Source organism: Notolepis coatsorum (assembly GCF_963971535.1).
Source record: "Notolepis coatsorum genome assembly, chromosome: 4".
In the NCBI taxonomy this organism is placed as follows: Eukaryota; Metazoa; Chordata; class Actinopteri; order Aulopiformes; family Paralepididae; genus Notolepis; species Notolepis coatsorum.
This window is the reverse complement of record NC_140168.1, coordinates 135,411,443-135,430,526: the sequence shown is the minus strand read 5'-3', so window position 1 is coordinate 135,430,526 and position 19,084 is coordinate 135,411,443. Positions and strand designations below refer to the sequence as shown.

Genomic DNA, 19,084 nt, shown 5'->3' with positions numbered 1-19,084 from the left:
TATGGTAGCAAGTCATACTGGCGGCCAGCAGCGTAATTAGTAAGAGTAGGTAAGGGATATGTACATATAGTATCTACAGATATGTACAGATATAGTATAAGACATGTACATATATAGATATAGTATCTACAGACATGTACAGATATATATATCTATAGATATAGATATAGTATCTACAGATATAGATATAGTATCTACAGATATAGATATAGTATCTATCTATATAGATATAGTATCTACAGATATTTCATTATTCACACAAGGCCTCCATTTGAATTGACCGTGTCAACAATATCCGTTTAGGATCTTTATATTAGTCCAAGAAAATCAGGGGACATACTTACCCTTTGCAAGTAAGGCCACAGTGACGTTATGACAATAGTGAAACCTAGAGAGAACATGGGACGGAGACGTGAAACAAATACTGCTCAAATAAGATCCTACGTATCGTTTAGATTAGAGTAAATTAGGGATGTTCGATATTGGCTTTTTTACCGATATCCGATATTGTCCAACTCTTAATTTCCGATACTGATATCAACCGATACCGATATATGCTGGGTTTCCCCCCCACAAAAAACGGAATAATTTCAGGTAATTAACATTACATATCTCTTGTGGAATTAACACAACATTATGCATACTTTTCAGAATAAATAAAATAAGAATTTGTTCTTACTTGCTTGCCTGGGTAAATAAAGGTTAAATAAATGTAAAAAAATTATTTACGATATTACATTTAATGCCAATATCGGTAGGCCGATAATATCGGACATCCCTAGATTAAATGTATTGTCACTGCACAAGTAGAAGGAGGGAGTAAGAAATAGGGGAAAGAAAACAGGAACTTGTTACATTCACCCACACAAGGGTCTCTCTCTCTCTCTGAGTCAGAAACAAACATAGTATCAATGAGAGTATCAAATAATACAAATGAGTGAAGTCTAGTAGAAAAAAAAAAGAAAATAATAAGTGCATTAAAAGAATTGTGCTTTAACGCGTTCACTTTGACAGCCTGAATAGATATACTATATACACACAGGTATAGCTAAATGTATATACAGTGTTATTGTACATCATACATGTGTATCTCATGCAACACATTAACCCTTTCACTGCCACACTACCAAACGGTTAACCCTTTCACTGCGACAATACACAGAAGGTTAACCCTTTCACTGCCACACGACAGCCGGTTAACCCTTTCACTGCCACACGACAGAAGGTTAACCCTTTAACCCTTTACTAGGGTAAAGGGTTAACCTTCTGTCGTGTGGCAGTGAAAGGGTTAAAGGAACACGCCAACATTATGGGAAATGCGCTTACCACTACGTCTTCGCCAGAGTCAGACAAGAAGATAGATACCAATGTCTTCTCTGTGCGTTCAGTAGATCTGGCTGAACGATAGCCTAGCTTAGCACAAATGAATGGAAGTGGATACAGACCATTAGCCTAGTTTAAAACTCCAGGAGGCGTGTATGCCTTCTACAACGCTGTTCCGTTTCCGCGTTGCCGTTTTGCGCTCTGATTGGCCGCTGAAGCACGCCCCCCCGAGTGACGCGCGAACAGCCCGCAGCACTGCCCTGCAGCCTTCACCGAGCTCTAGTTCTAACCAACTGTGAAAAGCCCCAACTTGAAACATGGAGTGGAGCGCGATGGAGATCAACCCCGAGGTTGGAAAATCACTTAGATTTCGTAAATATTTACCCGTTTCTCATACGGTTAACGATTCAGAAACAATCATTGCTCATCTCTGTGTGTTATGTGTTTATGTCGTTGACGGTGCGGAATTATCTTTTTAAAGCAGAGTAGGAGTAGAAAACAATTCATGAAAGTAGAAGATATAGGTGTGCAACCTCGCTAGCTGATGTTATATCTACAGAGTACTAACTGTTCTCGCGGCGTGTGTATGCTTTCACCGTCATCCATTATTGAAATAGTGTCTTGATCTAGCACAGAATAGACAAGCCAGTCATGCTGTTGGTTTTATGATAAACAATGACTTCATAACTTACCTGCTAATGATAACGTTAACTAATCAAAATAATAGACACTTTCGCCGCCATGACTGAGCATCAAACCCACCTTGTTGAGCATCTGCAACGACATAAACACACGGAGATGAGCAATGATTGTTTCTGAATCGTTAACCGTATGAGAAACGGGTAAATATTTACGAAATCTAAGTGATTTTCCAACCTCGGGGTTGATCTCCATCGCGCTCCACTCCATGTTTCAAGTTGGGCCTTTTCACAGTTGGTTAGAACTAGAGCTCGGTGAAGGCTGCAGGGCAGTGCTGCGGGCGCGTCACTCAGGGCGTGCTTCAGCGGCCAATCAGAGCGCAAAACGGCAACGCGGAAACGGAACAGCGTTGTAGAAGGCATACACGCCTCCAGGAGAGGTGTTTTTGGCCAACAGCTAGGCTAGCTGGTCTGTATCCGCTTAAATTAATTTGTGCTAAGCTAGGCTAGCTTGCAGCCGGATAGACTTCTACTGAACGCACAGAGAAGAAATTGGTATCCATCTTCTTGTGTGACTGGAGAAGACTGTAAGTGCATTTGCCATAAATGTTGCCGTGTTCCTTTAGGTCCAGCACATTTCCAGTTACATTTGATCATTAGTACAAATCCTTACAAGAAAGATATTGATTAAAAGTAATCATTAAAACCTCTCACACACACACACAATACTCATGCAGTTGGCAGATTCCTCACCTACACTGCTGAGGAACATGGTGAAATACATGACTCGTATGGACCTCCATCGACTCCGGTAATCTTCATCTTGGGAGTCATCGTCACTGTGTTGGGAGAGACATAGCCATGGAATTTAGGGAGGTTGCAGGGGACATGTCCCCCTCAATAGAGTGCAGACATCGCCACATATCACAACCTCTTGTTAGCTTTCTCCAAAACCAGCTCTACTGCAAAAGCTTCCTTCTTTCACCACAGGGTCGAGGCCTCTGCCAAGAACCTTCGCAAACTGCACGCTACCATGTCCTCCCTCCTCCTTTGTGTGACTGTCTGCAGAGAGGCAGGGTCTTGTTGCCAAAGAATGGGGAGAAAGTGGACGAGGCCTTTTTATCAGCGCGGGAGGGACGGCCAGTGTTTGTGGAGGGGGTTGAACACAGAACAGCGACTCTACACACATTCAGACTTCCTGCCCACTTCCTGACCCCCCATCACCCCGTACGGATCCATCAGTGTAGATGTGGCTGGTGGAGCACCAGCGGTGATATTATAAAGCGATACTGTCATTGTTTTCATTCTTCTCTCTCACACTTTCTCCTTTTTTTTGGGGGGGGGCAGCAGGAGGTCAAGTCAACCTTTACTATCAAAAGAGCAATTTTCCCCCCTCCCACAAAATAAAATTCCTCTGGAGCCACAAAACCAATTTACCCTTAAAATGAAGGTAACAGTGTATAACATTTTATATATAGTTATCCCCAAGCATACCCCACATTTAGCATAAAACGCCTGACAATTGCATACCCAAAAGTAATTAGCTATTTATTATACTTTATATGTATAGCACACAGTTTGTTGCATTAATGGAATTATAAAGCAACAAAAATAATTGTTTTGACTTTTTATTGCTGTTTTTACCTGTTATAACAAAGGAAAACCTCAAACTCTTATGAAGAGGAGAAAAAAGACTGGCTGTGTAGACCTATTTTTAAATAAAACACAGAAGAGGAGACAAAACACTGGTGTCTGTAGACCGACTTTGAAATAAAACCCTGAACTATTCAGGTATATTTGAGTCCTTCCCTTATTTGTGGAACATTTATCAAATAAAAAGTAGTCCACTTTGAAAAAAAGACTACCATGTGTAGACCGACTTTGAAATAAAACCCTGAACTATTCAGGTATATTTGAGTCCTTCCCTTATTTGTGGAACATTTATCAAATAAAAAGTAGTCCACTTTGAAAAAAAGACTACCATGTGTAGACCTACTTTGAAATAAAACCCTGAACTATGCAGCTCTATTTGAGTCCTTCCCTTATTTGTGGAAAATCTATCAAATAAAAAGTAAATTTTTTGTTGTTCACAAATTTCTCACCACATATCAGGCATACAGGTAAGCCTGCATCGTTAGTCGTGAAAGCAAATTAATCTGTCCACGCTGAATTAAACCCTCTATTTTTCGCAGACTTTCCTTTTTTTTTTTTTTTTATCCATGGTTAGCTTACTGGGGGGTCGGAAACTCAAGATTAGCCACTTGCAGACGGCAGGGAGAGGCGCGGGGTGTGACGTACTGTATATTTTAGTTGATGAAATATTTGTTCATTTCAGTGCCACAGTATGACAGATCTAAAAAAAAAAAAAAAAAAAAAAAAAAAAATTATTAAATACATTTTTTTATTATTTTTTACCAGGGAGCCGCAGCTGATTGGCTAAAGAGCGGAGCCGAGGGGAGCTCCCGTAGCTCACCGCATATCTCGGCGCTATTTCTGCGTCGGGGAAAACCGTGCTCGTCAGGGATCTGGGGGACACGAGTTCGATTCCCGGACCCGCCGTCATTTCTCAGAATGTTTTCCCCTGCTCTACATCCCATTTCAACCTGTTTCTGTCGGTCATGCTTGACCAGAAAAGCGATAAACGCTAAAAAAAAAAGTTAAAAAAAAAAAAAGAGCGGAGCCGACCCCTGTTCTAGACCTACGACGACGAGGCCAGCTGTTGACCCAGTAGAGCGGCGTTGGTCTCATGGCCACCGCCGCTCAGTAACCGCGGGCCGACGGTCGAGCCTCATCTATCGGGCCTCTTCACAGGGTAGGAGCAGGGCCTGTCCTAGTGTCCAACAGGCCATACAGGCCTATATATATATAATACCACTCGGGATGCAGCGATCCGACTTTTTCAGTCCCGATACCAATACCGATACCTCGCTTTGGGTATCGGCCGATACAGAGTACCGATCCAATACCCATACCATTATCTGAAATGAAAAAAGAAAATATAACCCTAACTGTAACTAACCTTACTGTCATGCACTGATATACTAACCTACAATGTAGCACTCAACACTTTGATGAACATTGTTACTCAGCTTGATTGATTGATTTATTGAAAACTTTATTTAACAGATTGCAGAATGGGTACAATACAGTACGGCTCAATACACACAATTGTTAACACATTCCCTGCCACGCTTATATCCATCAATGTTTGATCACTGCCACCAGTCTAAGCCTATGGAGATGTTTACCTTCTTTGCAGGGCTATAACTTTTTAAATTGTATTGCTAAATTTACATTACTATGGCCCATTCAACATCGATTATCTATCGTTCAGGATGTAGGAACGTTTAACTTTTTCATTCATAGGTTCATACGAAAATACTGTCTAGAATATAAATATGTTTTTATCGTTTTCTGCAGTAATTCCTAGAACGTGAGATATAGGCATAAACGCATATATAGATTATCAAATGCCATTTGTTGGCGATACACGCTATATAAAAAATTTCAACTGTACATGATCCTAAATGTTATGACTGATCATGCGCGGGTGAACGGGGGGGGGCGTTTATAATTCCGTGATCGTCGGTAAATGCTTTATGTAGTATGGGTGATATATTGATCGGAGCAGTTTGCATGGATAATAATAAACAAACGCGCTGAAAATGACGTCAGTGTCCTCTTACCGCCACTTATTTGACGGCGATCGAGTCGATCCATTTCCGGTTTGTATAATAATAATAACAGTTGATTATTGAGTTATGGCAGCGATCCATATACACGGTGTGTCCTGTCAACTGATTAACAGTATTAACAGACTGTTAACAGATTAACAGTCAACGCGGTTTCATTGCTGGGTTAAGTACTTCTATTCTATTCACATAATACGCTTACTTCATATATCTACTCCATTCACATATATGCCTACCACTTGTATCTATTGCTATGTCCGCCCACTACAATCTCATGAGCTGTCTAACGCCTGTCCCGTCTCCCTGTCCCCCTATGACTTGCTGTCCTGGAGTGTTGACCGGAGTGTTGGACGTCCCGTGATGAAGGCCGGGAGGTTGCGACCCCCTCTGCGTGCCCCCCTGTCTCCGGAGGTCTCGTAGTGGTGACCGGAGTGCCGGATGTCCCGCGATGATGTCGGGGAATTCGCGACCCTCTCTGCGCCGCCCCCTATCTCCCTGTCTCCGGCTGTCCCTGAGCAATGACCGGAGTGTTGAATGTCCCGTGACTAAGACGGGGAGGACGTGACCCTCTTTGCGCCGCCCCTGTGCCTCAAATAGATCCGCTATCAGCTCTATCTTTAATCTTTCAAAATGTTCAGTTGCTATCGCTATTAGCTCTATCTTTAATCTTTCAAAATGTTCAGTTGCTATTGCATGCACTCATCTGTGTTTCACTACACACGAGTGCATGCTTACCAACTGTCCGTCTGCAACACTACTATCACCAACATCTAAGAAGGGAGATCCCCCCTTGAATGGCCCTTCTAAGGTTTCTCTCCTCCACACTGCCTGTGGAGCTTTTTTCCCTATTGTTAGGTTTTAGTGAGTTTTTCCTTAGCTTCGCGTGGGGTATGTCTGGGAGTGCTTGCATTCTTTCATTTATTTGCATTCATCTAAAAATGTTTGGACCTTATGGTGTTCTTGTTCTGTTCTTGACTTATTGTTATGTTTTCTTCTTGACTTGTTTAAAGAAGACCTGTACGGCCCATGGGGACATTAACGTGTGTTGTCGGGCCCTATAAATAAATTTTATTTGATTTGTGTGTCTTGAGTCCCGCGACAATATGCGAGTGCCGGACGCATTTCCAAGATGCACCGAGATCGACTCGTCCATTTCCGGTTTGGCAACTCGCCGATCAACCACCAGGGTGCAGTATTGAAGCGTTGCAGAGTTGTGCATGCTCCCACTGCATCAGACGAGGCTCCGTGAGGGAATTATGAATAACATGGCGAAAAAATTAAATATGATCTCAATAACGTTGTACGCCGTGGATTGGCAGAATTCGCATGAACTTGAAACACGTCGTACAACGGTATTGGCGCAGAATGTGTTAAGGGGATGCAGACCAGAGAAAGACTTTCGTCTTGTTTACATCAGGGTCCCCCATTTTCAATTCATAATGACATTAAAGACATACGCAACATACAGATATATATCATGACATTTCTGACATACATGACAGAGAGGAGATTCTGCAATCTGTTAATACGTTTTCAATACCCATTCTGCACTCTGTTCATTAATAACGTTTTTCAATCAATCAATCAGTCCTCCTAACATTAGCCCTTTCACCGCCGCACTACCAAAACGGTTAACCCTTTCACTGCTGCGACACACAGAAGGTTAAGCCTTTCACTGCGGCAACACACAGAAGGTTAACCCTTTCACTGCCACATGACAGAAGGTTAACCCTTTCACTGCCACATGACAGAATGTTAACCCTTTCACTGCCACACGACAGCCGGTTAACCCTTTCACTACTGCGGCATGGTCATGCTGGACCTACAAAAGGCCTTCGACACTGTCAATCACACCATTCTGATTGACAAGCTAAAAGCAATTGGTTTTGATAGTCTATCAGTGAGCTGGATGCAATCCTACCTGGAGGGGAGAGAGCAGATGGTGGAGGTAAACGGTACCCTATCCCCCCCCCCTCACAGTAAGCTGTGGTGTTCCACAAGGAAGCATACTAGGTCCGCTACTGTGCCTAATTTATGCAAATGACACGTCGTCAGCTTGTGACTGCAACTTGTTCCTGTTTGCGGACGACTCAGCCCTGCTGGTCTCTGACAAGAACAAGTTACAGGTTGAAAAAACCCTCAGCTCAGAACTAGGCAAAATCTGCATATGGCTCGCTGATAACAAACTATCATTACACATGGGCAAAACAGAGTCCATTCTCTTCGGTTCAAATAACAAACTCAGCAAGACCGACGGCTTCTCAGTTACAGTGGGTGACAATATTGTCACAAGGAAATAAGATATTACCTACCTGGGTTCCATCCTAGAGGCAAATCTTTCCTGTGACAAAATGGCATCCAATGTAATAAAAAAAAGTCAACCAACGAACTCGATTCTTGTACCGGATCTCCTCACTGGTGAGAGAAAATGGTGGTTTTTCAATGTATGTGATGTATAGATTGGGGGGAGTGACCACAGCTAAAACGGTGCCGGGTCAGAGAGGTCGAAGTGCATGCGGACGGTGGAAGCAGGAGACGGTGATTCAGTAGCAGGGTGATTGTTGTGAGCCACACTGCCAGCGAGAGAATGTTTGTTGACATTCCTCATTAGAACATCTGAGATTAGAGTGTACTGTCTCCCAGAGCAGGAGGGAGAGAGGTTCATCTTAATGCAACAGTGAATGAAACTGCATTTTAATGTGTGAAAGGTTAAACGCAGTTGTCATGACAACACGTCACATGACAACCAGAAGGCGGGGCCGTCAATGCGACGACGAACATCTATAAGTCGAACAGTGTTTCCGGGTGTTGAGCAGACTATAATCTGACCGAGAGCGAGTAGGACTGAGATCACCCAGAGGAGAGACTCTTCCTCCTCCACCACGGAGGGGGGGGGGAAGGGAGAATGCCACATCATCATTACAGTAGCTTCGGCTAACACGAGGAGGGTTCGGCTAACGAACAGGCCTGAACACTATTGGACTGAACAGCAAAAGGACGATAATCTGAACACACCGAAAGATCATTAGAATTACTCTTCAAGGACAATAACATCTGTTAACATCTGAGCTGAGGTTTCTGTTTATAGAAATAAAACCACGCTTTTCCTTGTAAGGTATTTCACGTTGTCGAAGTGTCGAATTCTTACGGAGGTGGAATTATTATGGTTTATGGATTGCACTAACGGGGGGAGATAAGGATCTTATCTACCAGTATCGGAGACGTCAGGACCATTAAAAGTACACAACGCAGAGGAATTGGATGGAGGGCCAAACAGACGAAGACGTGATACTGGCCAGTTTGATCAGAATCTTACTCTGGTAAACAAGAATACCCTGAAGACTCTGGCAGGAGCACTCATTCAAGGGTACTACGACTATGCTTGCACCTCATGGTACCAAAGCACCTCAAAGGCGCTAAAAACAAAATTACAAACATCTCAAAACAAACTGGTCAGACTACTGCTTGACCTTACTCCTAGAACCCACCTCACCCCTGCCCACTTTGACAACCTAGGATGGCTTAGAGTAGACGACAGAGTACAGCAACTTGCAATGGGCCTGGTCTACAAGATACACTACACGACCAAGGTACCCATGTACATGTCAAAATACTTCCCAAAGGTCAGTGAATACCACGATCACAACACCAGAGGGGGCTCCACAAATCATGTTAAACCCAGATTCGGCTCAAACAAGGGACTAAACACGTTTCGCAATTATGCCACATCAATGTGGAACGCCCTACCCAAAGCTGTAAAAGAATGTGAATCACTACCCACTTTCAAAAACACTCAAAAAACACCTAAGGGAGACTGCAACTCGAAACTGGCCCCTGTAAATGTCCGAACACAACCCCCCCCCCCAATGTACAGTACATTTCCAAGTATGATCTTGTCAATATTCCAATGTACAGTTTTGTTTGTACAGTTGTACAGTGTGCCCCACCCACCCCTCCTACCCAACCTCCCCCCCCCCACTCCTACCCAACCCCCCCTTTGCATGCCAAATAAAGACTTCCTAAGTCCTGCATTATATGTCTATATGAATTGAAAATGGGGGACCCTGATGGAAACAAGACAAACGTCTTTCTCAGGTCTGCATCCCCTTAACAATTGTATGTATTGAGCCGTACTGTATTGTACCCATTCTGCAATCTGTTAAATAAAGTTTTCATTCATTCATTCATCCCCCCAACCACCTCCAATGTACAGTCCCCCCCACCCCCACCTACCCAATCCAATGTACAGTTTCTACATCAAATGTATATACTCTTTTTTCTGGACTCTTTTTGTATCACAAACAGTACTGTATTTGCAAATCTGGTATGTCATAAATGTATAGATGTAGCAGTACTGTCTATCTGTATGTCATGCATGTCATATATGTTACGATGAATTGAAAATGGGGGACCCTGATGTAAACAAGACGAAAGTCTTTCTCTGGTCTGCATCCCCTTAACAATTGTATGTATTGAGCTGTACTGTACTGTACCCATTCTGCAATCTGTTAATAAAGTTTTCAATCAATCAATCAATCAATCAATCAATCAATGCCACACGACAGCAGCCGTTGTGTGATAGTAAAGGGTTAACCTTCTGTCGTGTGGCAGTGAAAGGGTTAGCCAAGCGAATGTAAACATCATATCAGTACTGTCTATCTGTATGTCATATGTTATGATGAATTGAAAATGGGGGACCCTGATGTAAACAAGACGAAAGTCTTTCTCTGGTCTGCATCCCCTTAACAATTGTGTGTATTGAGCCGTACTGTATTGTACCCATTCTGCAATCTCTAATAAAGTTTTCAATCAATGCTGGTGAACTCTGACCTCACCTGTCATCCTTCAGCAGTGGAGTCTCCTCCTCTGAGTCCAGGAGTTGAGACATGAAGACGACGAGACGAAACAACAACTACTAAACCCCTGAATCCCCAAATATTTCAGACCCCGTCAGCTAGCTTACCCTAACCCTGACCACCGACGACATGACGAACAGTCGAGACAGAAGTTTACAACAAGTTTTCCGAGGAATTCAAAACCATTAATTGAGCAAAACTATAACCCTTTCGCAGGTTCTTCTGACAGCAGTTGACACAACACTCAGTAACGTTACTCACGAGAAACTTGTTTATAAACTACATGTTCATACCACTTCCGTCCTGCTTTCTTCTTCTACTGACTTCAGCATGTAGGCTCGCTCTATTACCGCCACCGTGTGGACATTATGTGGTATAACAGTCCTGTATCCTGGAATGAATGATTGATTGATTGAAAACTTTTATTAACAGATTGCAGAATGGGTACAATACAATTCAATACACACAATTGCATGTGGATGCAGACCAGAGAAAGACTTTTGTCTTGTTTACATCAGGTTCCCCCATTTTCAATTCATAATGACATTTATGACATACACAACATACAGATATACAGATATAAAAATCTAATGGCTGCTGCTTATTTTTTTTTATATGGCGCTTTTATCCAAAGCGGTTTACAATTTGTTCCTCACATTTTACACATTCACTCACACATTCACATACCGACGGCGGAGGCAACCATGCAAGGTGCCAACCTGCTCATCAGGAGCAATTAGGGGTTAAGTGGACACATCGACATGCTGCCCGCGAATGTAATCTAATCATCTAATCTAATCTAATCATGACATTAGTACTGTTACATTTGGGACATACAAGATATGCAAATATACAGTAGTACTGTTAAACAGAGATCCTAACGGTGTAGTGGTTAACACTGTCGCCTCACAGCAAGAAGGTCCAGGGTTCGATTCCCGCTTGGGGACCAGGTTTCCGCGTTGCCAGTTACCCAGGTGGGGTATCTTCCGGGCCTTTCTGTGTGGAGTTTGCATGTTTTCCCTGTGCTCGCAAGGGTTTCCCCCCCGATAAGAGAAACCCAATGGAAAAACATGCACAACAACAGATCGCTAACGCTGTGGCGTCCTTGACGAAGACGGACAGGAGCACTTGGATTGGTCCCCGGGGGCGCGGCTCACGTCGACGCCCTATCTGCTCCCGGCTGCCCATGGGGGGGGGAGGACGACGGGATGGGTCAAGTGCAGAGACTCAATCACATTAGGCGACACAAGAAAAATTGCATGTGTGTGTTCCTGTGTGTATGTGCCGCCCATCGCATGTGTGTGTCGTTTGCATGCCAAATAAAGACTTCCTAAGTCCTGCATTATTATTATTATTATTATTATTATTATTATTATTATTATTATTATTATTATTATTATTATTATTATTATATATAATAATACATACAAGGGGGAGGGAAATGTACATTAGGAGGGGGTGGGGGGGGGGGTTGGATGTTTACGGGGGCCAGTTTCGAATTGCAGCCTCCCGTAGGTGCTCTTTGAGAGCGGTTTTGAAGGAGGGTAGTGATTCACATTCCTTTACAGCTCACTGATTCTTGAGAGTTGGGACAAAACATGTCCTACATAGAAAAGTCTAATTTATATAAAAAATAAAGAAATTCATAATGAGTGATATACTCACAAAGTTACATCTAAAGGTATTGTGTATACTGATGTTATGTTTTTGCACATATATTTGTTTTTTGGGGGATATTTGTTTAAATGTATAATCTGTGGTTAGAAGCTCCCATGTTAATTATCTTGTCCTCAGCAAGGGGTTACATTATTGACCAGCCCAAAAAAGCTTGAAAGACCTCTCCACTTGTGAAAACATACATATCAAATCAAAGATAAGGGTTATACATGTATAAAACAATGCATGCCATGAAACTCAAATAATATTGCCCATAGAAATCTACCTATCAAAGTTGTGTCCTCAGTTTATGTCAACTCTGTCAGACCTTTTCATAAACCTAATTAAATCAGGCAATAGCATGGCTAGCTCTATCCCTGAGGACCCCTTTTCCTTCCCCTGAATGTGGTGAATGCAACACTACCACACATGGTCTGGTAAGTTTTACACTTTTTGATATTTTAGACAAACAATGTCAATATTCCGATGGTCACAGCTGGAACATGTCAACACCGTCTCTCCGTTATTATACTTTTAAAAAAACAATAGTGGATTGAATTCAAGTGTTTCAGTGAGATTATTAAGACAGCTAGCAACTGCCAAAAAAACTAGCTAGCTGCAGTGCACAATACAGGCTTGGAGGGAAAATGTGTGCCCTTTTGTCAACTCCGTCAGACGTCAACTCCATCAGATTGTGTGTCTGACGGAGTTGACGTGTAAACTGATGGAGTTGACAAATCCATCAATAACCTCATAATATGCTATTATTATACTATTTTTGAACATGGTAAAGGATTTAAATGTTATTTCAGAGTTTTATCTGCACAGAAGTGTGCATATAATAGCATGCATCAGAGCATGGGCAGGCTGTGGTCTGCTTATTGAATAATTGTCTTACTTTCCCAGCACATGTGTTAATAAATAAATATAAATATATCACTTGTCTACGTTGATTGATTGATTGATGTAAAATATGGTGCAGTGTGTAGTTTTCACTACCAAACATCTACTCTTGCCTCTTATAGAGCGGGGAAGGAGTTCCATGTTGCCCTTTCATATCCCAGAAGAGATACAAGACAGAAGAAAACAGTTATTCTTGTTATTATACTGTTTACTTAGATCATCAGAGCAGAGGGGCACGGTGGTAAACTGTGGATATTTGTTAGGTTTTAGTGAGTTGTTCCTTACCTTCGCGTGGGGTATGTCTGGGAGTGCTTGCATTCTTTCATTTATTTGCATTTCTTTTAAATTTGTTGGACCTTATGGTGTTCTTGTTCTGTTCTTGACTTATTGTTATGTTTCTTCTTGACTTGTTTAAAGAAGACGTGTACGGCCCATGGGGACATTAACGTGTGTTGTCGGGCCTTACAAATAAATTTGATTTGATTTGATTTCATCTTAATATCTTTATAATAATTCTTAAAATAGGACTGGTCCATGCGTGTCTAGATTGCTGCATCATCCTTTCTCTGACTTTCCATCCATAGTGTAATACATTATGGTATGGAGTGATCAACAGGATAATTCTTTGCTAGTCAGTTGTCACAATCTTATCAGTTGTAATTAAGGCTGTCAAAGTTAACACAGTATTAACGCGTTATCGCCCGATTCTATTAACGCCACTATTTTTTTTAACTCACGATTAACTTTTAAGATTATTATTATTTTTGTATTACTAGACTTCACTCAGGTGTATTATTGATGCTCTCATTGATACTATGTTTGTTTCTGAAGTGTGTGTGTGTGTGTGTGAGATATATATATAGAGAGAGGGGGGTGAGAGAGATGAGGAAGGGGCAAGAGAGAAAGAGAGCCGGGAGAGTGTGAGTGTGAGAGAGAGAGAGGGGGGGTGTGTGATTACTCAGCCCTTGTGTGGGTGAATGTAACAAGTTCCTAACGTTTTCTTTCCCCTATTATTTCATGCACACTTTATTCATTGTTTTAAATTATTATTTTCTTTTAAGTTATTTTGTGCATCACTCTGTTTTGAATTTGATGCAAATTTGCAATGCATGAGGGTCATCCTTTTGTGTTAAATGGCTGCATAAAGCAAGCATTTGTTGACTCATGTTGATAAGATTATTAAAACTTGGAACTTGAAAAATATCTGTTTAAGGTAGATAAAAAAAGATATGTTAAAAAAAATGCGATTAATTCATGATTAATCGCGAGTTAACTATGGACAATCATGCGATTAATCACGATTATATATTTTAATCCATTGACAGCACTAGTTGTAATATACCCTAGGATTATTGGAATGAATGTCTTTGAATTTTCTCCCACTGCTTCCACTGAACATGGATTTTGTCTGCACAAGCCAGTGTGAAGATGTTTGCAACATCTAGTTGTAGAAACTATGCACTGCAGCTTTAACGTCAATCAATCAATCATGTTTAGTAAATAGACACCTGATTTTATAGTCTTATTCTAATACATTTTCATGACTTTTGTATTATAGGAAAGCATGGCTAGACAGAAATTGTCAGTTGAGGAGCGAAGGAGAAGAAATAGAGAGTACCAATGAAAGAGAAGAGAAGAATTACACAGTGACGAAGAGAGCAAACATGTCATGCAAGAGCAGGAAAGACAAAGGTGGAAAAAGAGGGTTCAAGACAAAAAAGTAATAGAAATAGACAAGATGGGAGACAGGGCACAGAGGTATCGGAGAAAATATTGGAGAGAGGTCCAGAAAAGGTGCAGATAGAAAAGGTCCTGTGAAGGTGCGGTGCTGGAGGCAGACACCCCCCCAGATCAGGATATTCTAGATAACAATGCCAGACAGCGCAGAGAGTCTCTCAGACAGGAACAGAAACAAAGTAAAACACGAAAAAGGCATTCAAGATAAATACAAACTTTAAAAGAGAAGATTACAAATGTAACAAAGCAACAAAACAACCTGAGAAAAACAATAATGTGCTGAAAAAAGGCTACAAATACTGTACATCAACACTGGACTCTCCAGGCACGGAAACAAAGAATATGCTATCAGGAAGCAAAGTAAGGAATCAGAAAATCCAAAAGGCCCTGCTATTCCACCACATCCTCAGAAGAGAGCTGAAGACAAACAAACAAACTCCTGGCCCACGGCGCCAAAAACCAGCACTGAGTTCATCAGGCACGATTCTTAAAAAGTATCGTCTTCTTCAACAAATGAAAGACTTTGGGTTAACCTATAAGTTAATGAGAGAAAGGGAGCATCCTCAGAAAAAGCCAACATTCATACAGGGTGTAAAGGCCTCTACATGCTACAGCAACTTCAAAGCAACTTCAACACAACATCAGCGCGATTTCAGTTGCTTTGAATTTGCTGTAGCATGTAGAGGCCTTAACACAGAATGTCCAGGATTTCTTCCTGAACTCTGCATGTGTGACGATGTGTGATGATGGATAGTGCTAATGATGGCTTTGTCATTATAAATTATTTCCCATATCTTTTAAAATCTTCGAAATTTTGCAATACAAAATTATGTAGGTTAGAGTTATCCTATCCCAAAAATGTACTCATATTTAAATTCCCCATTAAGAAATGCATCATTTAGACACCTTGCATGTTAGGATTTCCTTCAGATTCATGTTGGCATCCATGTATGGCGAAGGCCCGGACTGGCCATCGGGAGCTCTGTCTGTCTGTCACACACACACAAAGGGAGCCGCATGTGATTGGTGGAGGCGGTACCAGGCCATACAACTGATTGACAGTTGAGATGAATGAATGAATGAATGAATGACTTTATTTGACAATATAAAAAATAAACATGTGACAGAAGAGCACAGTCGGGATATACTGCCAAGGATGAAACACAAAAAAGCTCAGAGCTTATTTCCATTGTGGTCCTTGTAGGGGGGTGGGGGAATGTGATGCTTAAAACATGCATCATACAAAACGTGACATCACAACACATCACATATACCATTTAACATTTATATACATACAGACTCATACAACATGCAAGGGTGCCTTAAGCTAAGTGTCTAGGTATAGTCCCTTTTGAGCCATGTCTTCAGATGGCGAATGGAATGGCAGATGGCACTTCTGCAAAATGACAGGGAGAGACAGCGAAAGACAAAAAATTTCAAGCATAACCTACGCTTGAAGATGGACAGTGGAAAAAGAGGAAGGGTCGAGCAGAGAGGGAAAGAGAGAAAAATACATACTGCTTACTGCTTGTATTTCACAGAACAGTCAGATGGAAATGACTGGAAATGAAATGTTTCAACACTTCAACAGTGAAAAAAAGAGGAAGCATGGAGCAGAGACGGGACGCCCTAAATGTTGCCGCTAAATGTGGCAACATTGACCAAATGTTTTCTTGCACCACGGGACCACCAGGTTAGTCAGTGATAAAAATAAACATGCTAGCTAGCTAACATAGCTAATGTTACCATGCATCATCATCATCCCCTGTAATTTTTTCCCCGCATAAATCTTTTATTCAACTTCAGTCCTGATCATAACCATTTAAATTTTTCTTGTAATGTCAGATTAAAAATGAAATACTCTAACTTTTCTGATTTCTGAGTTGTTAAGTCTGACATTACAAAAACTAAAAATCCATCAAAATCAGTGTTGTTGCTAATCATTGACACATGATGATTATAACAATTATTAGCCTGTAATAATCCCCCCCAGAAAAATCCACTTTGCATTTAATATATTGAAAATATTTAAATGTGTGTTTTTTAACAATAATTTGTGATGCCATCACAAACAATGGCATTTAAAGGGTAAACATTTTAAAAGTCCTGCACCAGCATGTAGGGAATTAAGTCATTGTAACAAAAATCTTCCTGGTGGGGGACCCCCAGACCCCCTGCTTAAAAAGTGGCCTGACTTGGGCTATATTTCGCACTACTGTATATTTCCTGGCCTGAATAATTCCCCCAGTCCGGCCCTGCAAAGGGGTGAAAAATGGTAAAATCTGCCAGTTTGAAATACAAAATGATGTAAGTTAGAGTTATCATATCCGAAAATGTTTCCTATATTTTAATTCCCCACAAGAAACACATATTTTAGACACCCCTCATGTTAAGATTTCTTTAAAGTTCATGTTTGCACAAAAGTATGGCCCGCCCTAATATGATGACCACTGGTGGCTAGCCAAGACCATCGATGTGGATACTGATCAACAAGATGTAAAAGTGGAATTTCTGCATCCCCATGGTCCAACAGAAAAGGTTCTGTTTCTGCCCAGTTCAAGACATCATAGTGAAACTAATCGGAAATGCAGAAGGAAACGAAGAGGAGAAGTGCAGGGTGAGAAAGTGGAGATCAGGAAGTGGTGTAGAAGAGGTAGATGAAAACAGGGACGAGAAGAAGGGGTCCTGGTCTCCATTACTGTTTTTGTTGTTGGAAACAGTGCATTTTGTAATAGTTGGAAACAGTGTATGTAAAGTTTGTTGTTATTACAATTGAGTTAACAAAATGTTCAGTATTAACTAGGGCTGTCAGTTTATCGCGTTAATTAGATTAATTAATTACACAGCAAATTATCGCGTTATGAAAATTAACTCAAAATTAATTACAAAAAAAAGTTTTTTTTTTTTTTTTTTTTTTTATAATATTTTTTTTGCATCTCATTCATTCCATAAGAATGTAGAATACACATTTACAGATTTCTTTTTAATATGGTCCATTTGCATGTTCTTGGTATCTGATTCTAGGGACATCTATGAATCTCAGGGAATGTATTCCCAGTGTCAGAAATACTGTGGGCTAGATCCACAAAGAATGGATTGCACAGTGCAAGTTGCACCCTTACTTACAATTCATTATGAATTGAAAATGGGGGACCCTGATGTAAACAAGACGAAAGTCTTTCTCTGATCTGCATCCCCTTAACAATTGTGTGTATTGAGCCGTACTGTATTGTACCCATTCTGCAATCTGTTAATAACATTTTCATTCAATCACTCAATCTGCGCTGTGATTGATTGAATGAAAATTTTATTTTGAGTAAATTGTAATGAACCAAATGAGAATATCAATATTTTTTGTTATCTTTGACTGTGAATAACACCATGCTCAAATTGACCAGACCTGAAAAATCTAAGCAAATTAATAGATGGAAGATGATTAAACAGAAGGTTTTGTAGATACAGTACTGAATTCTGCCATCCGGACACATGCAATTTGAAATATGATTATAGAATATAGAATATCAGGCATAAAACAGTTATGCGATTAAAATGCGATTAATTAGATTAATTAATTACAAATCCTGTAATTAATTAGATTAATTTTTTTAATCGCCTGACAGCACTAGTATTAACATTAACAAGGAGTTATTAGTTCTTATCATTGTCACTTCCATCTGTTTAAAAAATGCATGTGTTCATTTATCAGAGATGCATACAATTTAGTCAACTCTGTCAGTTTCTCGTCAACTCCGTCAGATCTTTGTCAACACCGTCAGATGTTTGTTTTTGTTAATTCTGTGGAAAATACAAATTCCTTCTTCAGTTTATGTTGTTTAAGTAATAAAGGAGCATCAGATCTTCATCCTCTTGTCTTATTTACTTAATGATCTTTTTTTTTATCATATCAAAATTAAAAACAAAGTTTGAAAATGCAAATATTTCTAAATCTGTGTTTTCAGAATAGTGTGAAATTACACCTGAGGTTTATATATTATATTTGATTGCATACCAGAGTAACTAAACACTATTACAACATACTTCAGAACCTTAGATTCTTGTTGGACTGGAATAATTAGAATTATATACTTTTTTGTGTGTCTGACGGAGTTAACCCAAATCAAGTTTCAAAGGGAAACATGTGAATTTGTTCAAAATGTTTTTCTATGTAGAGCCCGCACCTTTACATGGTTAAATAGCTCAGACCTTTCTCTACATGAATATACAACTCTAATCAATATAGTGTGCATTCTCAAAATATAATATTAAAAAGTGTTTTGTC

At 40.5% G+C, this 19,084-nt stretch overlaps 1 protein-coding gene across 1 annotated transcript in view; it reads right to left on the bottom strand.

Moving 5' to 3' along the window:
• mfsd8 (major facilitator superfamily domain containing 8) overlaps positions 1–10,755 on the bottom strand; it is a 67,382-nt gene extending 56,627 nt beyond the window's left edge. The window contains exons 1-3 of the mRNA XM_084312236.1: positions 10,489–10,755; positions 2,715–2,800; positions 345–388 (exon numbers count right to left, since the gene is read on the bottom strand). Coding sequence (XP_084168362.1) covers positions 345–388; positions 2,715–2,800; positions 10,489–10,541 — 183 coding nt within the window. The 5' untranslated portion in view covers positions 10,542–10,755. The remainder of the gene's footprint in view (positions 1–344; positions 389–2,714; positions 2,801–10,488) is intronic.
• Positions 10,756–19,084: the final 8,329 nt, after the last annotated feature.